Source organism: Lolium rigidum, chromosome 1 (assembly GCF_022539505.1).
Source record: "Lolium rigidum isolate FL_2022 chromosome 1, APGP_CSIRO_Lrig_0.1, whole genome shotgun sequence".
NCBI classification, from domain to species: domain Eukaryota; kingdom Viridiplantae; phylum Streptophyta; class Magnoliopsida; order Poales; family Poaceae; genus Lolium; species Lolium rigidum.
Window position 1 is genome coordinate 95,733,575 of NC_061508.1, and position 9,855 is coordinate 95,743,429.

General features: G+C 44.0%; 1 protein-coding gene across 1 annotated transcript; it reads right to left on the minus strand.

The window, feature by feature from the left end:
* Positions 1-7,101: 7,101 nt before the first annotated feature.
* On the minus strand, positions 7,102-8,702 carry LOC124678136 (jasmonate-induced oxygenase 4-like). Its single transcript, XM_047214064.1, has 3 exons — positions 8,400-8,702; positions 7,644-8,243; positions 7,102-7,554 (listed from the first exon to the last, which is right to left on the minus strand). The coding sequence occupies exons 1-3, from the start codon at positions 8,631-8,633 to the stop codon at positions 7,312-7,314; spliced, it is 1,077 nt and encodes a 358-aa protein (XP_047070020.1). The 5' UTR covers positions 8,634-8,702; the 3' UTR covers positions 7,102-7,311.
* Positions 8,703-9,855: the final 1,153 nt, after the last annotated feature.

The window sequence follows — 9,855 nt, forward strand, 5'->3', positions numbered from 1 at the left end:
ACTTCAAACTGAAGGCTCCTACTTATATACGGACAGACGGCGCAACTGAAAACTCAAAGTACGCGCCTACATATATGTAAACCGCTCTACCATTTCAAATTATCAAATTATATATAAAAAAAATCTATGTACATACTCCGAGTTAAAGATTTATAAGCTTTCTCAAAGTCCGCACCTACATATGTAGTACGTAATAGGTGTACTTTTCTCAACCAAACTGTAGCACTTTCTAGATTTTCTGCGAGTTAAATATTTATAAGCTTGAAAATCTATAGATAAATAATTACCATTATTTAGAATATGAAATTCGTCTTGCATTTGTCATAAATTATATGTTTATAATATATGTATTTCCATATGAAGCAACATCTTGGCATAAATAATTGTTAACCATTTTAAAGACTATGCAAATGTTCTAGTGGCCTAGACATGTTTTATTATGAGAGGTCGTATTATATCGCTGGCAAAGTAAGGGGTGTTGTAATCAACAGACAATAGGTTTGTAAACACTTACAATTTTTCAATAATTTTAGTCACTCGAAAAATCCAGTGCTTCAAGTCTCTGTAATGCGCTTGGTCAGGTACCTCACCTAGTTCCTACACACGTTATTCTGATATAAACACTTGAGAGTTACATGAATGGTCTACATTATGAGCGTTGTCCTGCACGACCTAGGCACCGGCTCAAATCCCGCTACAACCGGGAATCATTATTTCATATGCGATTGTAAAAGTATTGACGACGCATGTTGGAATTGGGATTAACTGCATGGGTTGCCACCGAGCTTATGGTTCTATGCGCCGTCCTTCAAGCTGCAATCACTTTGTCAAATATTACTCGGAATTTAGAACCGCTAGCGCATTCGAGTGCTACCTAAATGCAGCGAGAACACCATAGAGTTAGAGATTATTGTGTGTGTTGTTTTTGTTGGAAAGCCGTTGCTAAGAGAACTATGGAATGATGGAGAGTTCGTCTAGTGCTCGTAACAAGAGTACTACTAAGACGTTTAGAATATTGTATTACTTAGGGACGTAGAGCTATGGAATGACGGAGGTTTGTGGCGGTGTGCATTGGAACTGTTGCAAAAGAGGCTGCACCCTCTCCCGCCTGTGAGGTCTGCAGGCCCGATGACTCCAAGTACGAGTGGTTGAAGTCGACGACTAGGCCACGTAAAACATCGACATTCGCTGCTTCACTCTCACCGAACCCGGCGGCCGCGGGGTTTGTGAGGAGCAGCGCCACCGCGACAAGCCCCACGACCATGCTTGTTGGGCGACATCGGCAGCGATCAGCGGCAACAATGGGTAATCTTCGTCGGTGGGCGGGGGCGTGAACTAGGTGGTCGGGGAGCCCACATGCTAGGGGAGAAGGGAAAAATATATAGTTGCCTTGGTTTTTACTCAATGTCGCTGACAGGAATTAGAATCCGCCATGACTTGCGTTGCCGTGGTTGCAGGCACGCCGGTAGCGAGTAGCGACCCAACAAACAGGAGCTGAATCGGGGTTGCCGGAAACGGGATTGGGCTCGCCCTGCCAATTTCACTGTTATTACCTGGCCTAGTGGGTGCCATTGTGCTGGAGCCCCAAAATCCTACTTGTGTCATTATGTCATTATTGAGATCCGGTTGAGATGCCCACACATTCACATGCATGCAATTTTGGAATCGGCCAGCGATCTCCAATTATGGAAAGGACCAGGAGTAACTGCATGGTTGTCCGTTCTTAAACATTACTCTACCCACGTGAAGGTAGTGCATGCAGCCAATATCGGTTCTGCACAAGCAGCATGGGACAACTGCCCTTTCGCTGCATCAAGGGACAACCCTAAAAACTATATATATGGTTATGCTTGCAGGATTTTGATGTCCTCATGCCTAATCATGGACACATTTGGCAGTAACCAACAGCAAGGCATGCATGCGACAACTGCAAGCTGCATGCCTGTTACAGCAGCCTGTCATTTTGTATGTGACAATGGTTCAACACCTAAGCAAAACGAAATGGGAATCTGATTTCACTGTTCACTTTTTTGTGTGAACTGTAGGTGGTTGTTTATATCAGCATTGTGCAACTCCTGAATACGGATTACATTGCATTTTATGCAATGTACTACCAAAATGAAAAATTATAAATTGTACGGATATTGCAATAACTCCGACTAGTGTCATTGTTGAGAGCTAGCCTATGGAGATGCCCCGACAGGTATCATACTTTGCAGGGTGTAGCGATGTTCACAGTTATAATTATGGAAAGGGCCGTCAGTATTGTTGCTGGAATGTTGGCAAGCAAAGTGCATGGTTGTTCGTTCTTAAACATTACTCTCCCCACGTAAAGTGGGTGCATGCAGCCAATATTGCTTGACACCTTGTACTAGCCTAATTCATATTGGGACGACTGCATTTGGCATATAAAATTTTGCCGGTTACAGCCTCATCCTGTTCCGTGTGCTGAATGTATTGCCACTTATAGGACCATGAGTGGTGGTCCTAGTATGCGCTATCTGTCGCTATGTAGTCATTTTCTAAAATATTTAGTATGAATCAGTATGCGCTATCTATCGATATGCTGAATGTATTGCCACTTATAGGGCCGATATGAAGTCAGTTTCTGTCGATATGCAATCATTTTCTAAAATATTCAGTATGAATCACATGCTGTAATAGGGATTTGGCCATCTTACCATAGGGTTGGTGACTATTTTGTGTGTTGTTTGGGATGGAAATTCGCTCCCAAGACTACTATGAATGATAGGCATTGTTTCAATAGCTCTCTAATAGGAATACTATGAAGAAAATAACAATATTGTATTGGTTAGAAGATATAAGAATGAGACATATTAGCATATCATGCTATTTAATAGTAAATGGCAACCCATGCATAAGTTCTTGTGGCATCCTCATGTGCATAATCATTTCAGCACCACTTGACAACTTATACTAGCCTAATTCATATTTGGACCTCCTCATTTGGCATATAAATTTTTGCCGGTTATAGCCTTGTCGTGTTCCGTGTACTGAATGTATTGCCACTTATAGGACCATGAGCGGTGGTCCCAATATGAATCAGTATGCGATGTTCGTCGATATGAAGTCACTTTCTAAAATATTTGGTGGGCTCATAATCGGTAGCGCATTCACATGCTACCTAAATGCAACGAGATCTAGTACTGCAATACGGATTCGGCCATCTTAACACCATAGAATTGGTGACTATTTTGTGTGTTGTTTGGGTTGAAATTCGCTTCTAAGACAACTATGAATGATCTGTATTGTCTCAATAGCTCTCGTAATAGGAATACTAAGTAGAAAATTACAATATTTTATTGCTTAGGACATATAAGCATGAAACCTATTAGCAGATCCGGCTATTTAGTAAGTGGCCACCCATGAATAAGTTCTTGTCACATCCTTATGTGCATAATCATTTGAGCACCACTTGACAACTTATACTAGCTTAATCCATATTGGCACCACATCATTTGGCATACGAAATTTTGCCGGTTATAACCTCGCCGTGTTCCGTGCGCTGAATGTATTGCCACTTATAGGACCATCAGTGGTGGTCCCAATATGAATTAGGATAGTATGAAGTTGTCAGCATCACGTGAATGCCATTTCATCAGCTAACGGCACAACCACAAATCAAGATATCCAGATTTGTGGACATGGAGATGTGTTGTATACGTGTTCACAAAGGAGAAGCCGAAGGTGTCGTATTCAGCTGGGTTGGCAGATCCAAGTATTTCATGTGCTGGTATGTGGTCTTGTCGCCTCCAATTATGGAAATGGCCATCATTAAGTGCATGGATCTCATATTCTGCATGCAGTCAATGTCAAGGGACAACTGCCAATTGTGGAAACATTTCTCCCGCCACATAAAGTCGGTGCATGCAGCCAATGTCAGATTCTGCACATGCAGCATGGTACAACATCCCTTTCGCTGCATTGAGGGACGACGCTCAAAAATATTTGCGAAAGCAACTTTCCATCAATATGGGATTTAACTGCTTCTGCGACCCACGTCACACCTTTATAAAAGGTAGAAGGTTGTGTCTTCTTACATCACATAATATTCAGTAGTTTCTACTGTTATACTTACTCAGATACTTGTTTCTAATATTTCCTCCCCCGTGCAATTATGTTTTAACCCAAAACATTGGAAGCCAAGATAATGATCCTGCATATTTTCCATCCCCAAACCCGCAATTCTATTCTCACGCACAGTGACAACCAATTAGCTAATTAAGAGATAATTAGTTAGTTGGTTGCATTAATTAAGTTTCTTTTGAAATCATAATTGTTATGCATGCGAAAATGTGCAAAATTAGTACTAATAAATATTAGCCTAATTTGTATAAATTTTTGCAAGACGTAGAATAAATATGAACGGAGGGAGTAGTACTCACAGCCCATTTTTCCGTCACAGAAATTTATGTTTGCCGGGGCGAAAAATTTAAGACAAACTTTTTGAAGCCCAAATGCAAGTGTATTCAACGGAAGAAACGGCTCTCGAAAGCTTCTTTTTTTAAGGAAGAACATCGCCGCATCGACATTGCAATTCTACCTTGTATGCATATGATACTTTAATTTAGTTGACCGTTTGCTTCAAAAACTTGTGACGTAACCGACGACTACGTCGAGTCATATATTCATGCATGTATGTATGCAAATTATTTTCGTCTCCCACCTCGAGCGCAAAATTGTGTCTATCTCGGTTTGTAATGAATACATGTTATACCTATGAATCAAATTTGGGCCCTTGTTTGTTACTTCTGCAAATTCTGTGTTCAACAGCTGTTGCACCTGTATATACGGCTGAAATACGAAAACACCAAAAAAAAAAAACACCACTGGCGAACATATCACTAGCGAATGGAGTACCACCTGTGAACATATCATTGGCGAACAGTGTGGCTGTTTGCCGGCGGTAACCCCACCTAAGCCTGTTATCACTTGCGTGTTAGTGCTGGCGAACACCTGTTCGCCAAAGCATTAGCCAAAAACTACTAGTGTATACAAGACTCCACTTCCGGGTGTGACCGACAACACCTTCTCCCAATTGAGTTTCTGGACTTTTAACTCGAAACACCCACTTCGGTGAACCGGAGGGAATCTACTGAAGATTTGGGGTAGACCTTTGTTTCGGATGTCTCCAACAGGCTTAGTTATCACCGGAGAGTGGCTCCGGAGGGTTTGAATCCCTCCGAAAGCTAGGTGGTGTCATACTATGTGTTGACAAGTGTGTTGGGGTTGTATATGTTCCAAATTCCACTCTAGGGTGTGACCGGCTTCACCGGTATCACCTCTCTCTAGTGAGTTTCAGAACATATAAGTCGAAACTCCCGCTTCGGGCGAATGGTGCCTTCATTAGCACAACTCACTTCTTATTTTCCACGACTTGGAGAAGAGAGGGAGAGAAAAGCGGAGACATGAGAGGACCTCCTCCACGAGAGAAGCTCCTCCCCATTGAGCGTCTCACGCACCACTTCTGCTACAGTAGGAATCATATGAGCCAGATACCAGATGGAATCCGCGCTAAAGCCGCACCACACAAGCGCACCCAGCCCTAATTCTCCTTGGACGTCGTCCACGACCAAGTAACATGGCGATGACAACCGTATATCCTAAAATATATCATGCACTGTTCACTTATGTTCTCTTTCATCTCTTCTCTACGACCCAACTAAGTAAAAAATCTGGTGTGCATGTCTTACAAAGCTTTGGGATTTTGCCGGCTGGTAGGTTTGGACTGCGGTGGCCTGGCTACGAACACAGGCAATAACTGCAGCTGGCTCCATCGCATCCTAGATCACGATCACTAATGGGGAGTCTGAGAGAAACTTGGCGCAATGCATGTTTTTTTTCTAGGCTAATAGGTTCAGCAGACATCTAATTGTTTGAACTGGACAGTTTGGTTCAAACCTTTTATTTACCTATATTAATCAGCGCCAGCGACTCTTTCATTTTTCCCATGATTTGGAACGTACTACTCCCTCCATCTCGGTTTATTAGGCATAATTAGCAAATCTCTAGGCCCAAGGTGACAATCTATTGTGGGAGAAAACGAGAAGGAAAACACTTCATATGACATGCACCGTTTCTAATAGGAGAGAATTAATTGGGGTGGGGCTTTCACGGTTTCCTATTGGCTAGTTGAGCATTAATTGGCTAGATTCACTACGGGAAAACTGCAGTTGCCGTGCATTGCATCTTTGCCGTGTGTTTCCGCACGGCAAAGATTTCTTTGCCGTGCGCACGTAGAAAAATGCACGGCAAAGATTTTGGCCACGGCAAACACAGATACGAGCGCACGGCAAAGATTTGATTCACGGCAACAACGGAAGAGAGCGCACGGCAAAGAAAGTTGCACGGCAAAGGACCAACATAGCGCACGGCAAAGATAGGCTACACGGCAAAGACGCTGGCACACGGCAAAGCACAAAAGGCATCGCCGTGCACGCCTTTGCCTAGTGTTTTTAACAAACGCTCGGCAAAGCAAGTCTTTGCCTAGTGTTTTTAACAAACATACGGCAAAGCAAGCCTTTGCCTAGTGTAAGCGCACGGCAAAGATGTAAAAACTGGATTTCTTCTCAGCTCAAAAGGTGTGGCGTGGTATAGTTATCAACAAACGAACGCTTAGCTCAGTGGCAAGGTTGCACGCTTTCTCTACTCTGCGTCCTAGGTTCGAATCCCAGACCGATCAGTTTGGAGCTTTTTTTTAGATAAACCATATTTAGCACACGGCAAAGAAGCAATCTTTGCCGTGCGGCGTCGCACGGTAAAGACCTTTGCCATGCAACATTGGCGAGACGCACGGCAAAGAAGCCTTTGCCGTCGATTGCTTTGCCGTGCGGCAACGCACGGCAAAGCCTTTGCCGTGCATATAAGACCCTTTGCCGTGCAAATAGTTGCACGGCAAAGAAAGTTTTTCCCGTAGTGATTATGCCTAACTCTTGAGAAAATCTGGTTTTGGCATTGTGTCTAATAAACCGAGATGGAGGAAGTATTAGTTGTTGGCTCATACTGTGGTCACTTTGGAGCCGGTAACTTGTTGAATTAATAGTCATGGAAATCCTCAACTTGAGTGTGAATACTAGGGAGAAAAAAACAACTCATATAACCACTTTATTGATTGGGGAAATAAAACACATCCGAATTACAAACCATAGATGAACGGTAAAATTACATAGAGATACAACTTTAGGTCATCGTCTCTAACTTCACCTCCTATTGCATCTTGTTTTGCAGATAAGAATTTCAAGTCGGGGGAGAAGCTAGACCGGCCGTTATTTATATTAAAATAAAAAGTGATTATATCATCAATGAGTCTAAGGTCCTCTTGCCTCTTGCCATATGGCCATAATTGCGAATGAGGTATTCCGAGCCCTTAACTTTCTTGTACCGTGCCCGCTGGGTATTTCCAATTAGCTCATCTGCCGGTCCTATTTCCTTGTCAATATCTGGCATGTAAAACATCACCACTGATGTTCTGTCTTTGTGAGGATTAGTGACGACGCGGTGCACAGGGCTCTTAAGGAGCCCGTTGGTCAATATCTGTTTTAGTGGTTGTGAGAGAAAAGGAGGTTAAGATGAGTAACTAATGCAAAGGGGAACAAAAACCGTGAATAGGAAGAGAAGAGTACCTCGGCAAAGTCTCCGACCATGATCAATAATCCGTGGGGGTCGGTGGAAGCCGGGACATCGTACCAGACATCATCTTTGAGGACTTGCAGGCCGCCGACGGTGTCGTCGACCATTACAACCGAGATAAGCGTGGCGTCGGCGTGGGCTGCGACGCCAACCACGAGGTCGGGTCTTGGGCACGGCAAGTAGTAGTTGATTCTGCAATAGGTGGTAGCCGGACCGCCCAGTCGTCCGAGCAGGAAGCCATCGCCGAGGCCCATGACCCTCTCCATCGCCGGAAGGAGGGTGTCCAGCAGGCCGCGGTGCTGCTGCACGCAGTAGTCGTGCAGGATGTCCTTGAAAGATTCGGGCCAAAGTTCGAGCTTCCGCTCGTCCTGCGGTTCCACCTGGAGACGCATGCGATCGGACCAGTCGAGGGTGGTTTCGCCTTCCGCCTTGAGCTGCTTGGTTCCGTACCCTTGGTGGTAGTCCTCGTACCCTTCCTCGCAGTCTGCGAGGTTGGCGTATTTCTTCTTCTCTTCTATGGGTTGCCCAAAGAAGTCTTTCGCGGCTTTCCACATGGCGTCCATCATACAGGGATCCACGCCATGGCCACTAACCTGCACTCACCATTCTTGGTTGCAGCATCCATTGTTCGCTGTTGAATTTCTTAAGTAGAGAATTACTACCTCAGTTTCAAAATGTAAGCCTCTTTAACAAACTAGTTTAGCTTGCTAAAAAGGTTTACATTTTAGAACGGAGGGAGTATTACCTACCATGAAAATGCCCCAGGACACCAGTGCTGATCGGAGCTTCTCCACCTCCTCGCCGCCGCCAGCTGCCACCTGTTGGGACAGGAGGCCAAGGTCGATGACCGGGACCTGTGCCACCGGCAGTGCGCCCTCCACCGTAGGGCGGTCCTCCACCTGCAGCACGTACCGTTCTGGCAAGAGGTCTCCCCCGGCGAGCTCCTCAACGAGCAACATGCCCGGCGAAGCTGCTGTTGCCATCTTCTTCTTTCTTTGGATCTTGATTGGACTCGCTCCCTATGGTTTGCTCTCACTCTGCGTCTTTCAAACTTCAAACTGAAGGCTCCTACTTATATAGATACACGGACAGACGGCGCAACTGAAAACTCAAAGTCCGCACCAACATATATGTAAACCGCTCTACCATTTCAAATTATCAAATTATATATAAAAAAATCTATGTACATACGTAACAGGTGTACTTTTCTCAACCAAACTGTAGCACTTTCTAGATTTTCTGCGAGTTAAGATTTATAAGCTTGAAAATCTATAGATAAATAATTACCATTATTTAGAATATGAAATTCGTCTTGCATTTATCATAAATTATATGTTTATAATATATGTATTTCCATATGAAGCAACATCTTGGCATAAATAATTGTTAACCATTTTAAAGACTATGTAAATGTTCTAGTGGCCTAGACATATTTTATTATGAGAGGTCGTATTATATCGCTGGCAAAGGAAGGGGTGTTGTAATCGACAGACAATAGGTTTGTAAACACGCACAATTTTTCAATAATTTTAGTCACTCAAAAAATCCAGTGCTTCAAGTCTCTGTAATACGCTTGGTCACGTACCTCACCTAGTTCCTACACACGTTATTCTGATATAAACACTTGAGAGTTACATGAATGGTCTACATTATGGGCGTTGTCCTGCACGACCTAGGCACCGGCTCAAATCCCGCTACGACCGGGAATCATTGTTTCATATGCGATTGTAAAAGTATTGACGACGCATGTTGGAATTGGGATTAACTGCATGGGTTGCCACCGAGCTTATGGTTCTATGCGCCGTCCTTCAAGCTGCAATCACTTTGTCAAATATTACTCGGAATTTAGAACCGCTAGCGCATTCGAGTGCTACCTAAATGCAGCGAGAACACCATAGAGTTAGAGATTATTGTGTGTGTTGTTTTTGTTGGAAAGCCGTTGCTAAGAGAACTATGGAATGATGGAGAGTTCGTCTAGTGCTCGTAACAAGAGTACTACCGAGACATTTAGAATATTGTATTACTTAGGGGCGTAGAGCTATGGAATGATGGAGGTCTGTGGCGGTGTGCATTAGAACTGTTGCAAAAGAGGCTGCACCCTCTCCCGCTTGTGAGGTCTGCAGGGCCGATGACTCCAAGTACGAGTGGTTGAAGTCGAAACATCGACATTCGCTGCTTCACTCTCACCGAACCCGGCGGCCGCGG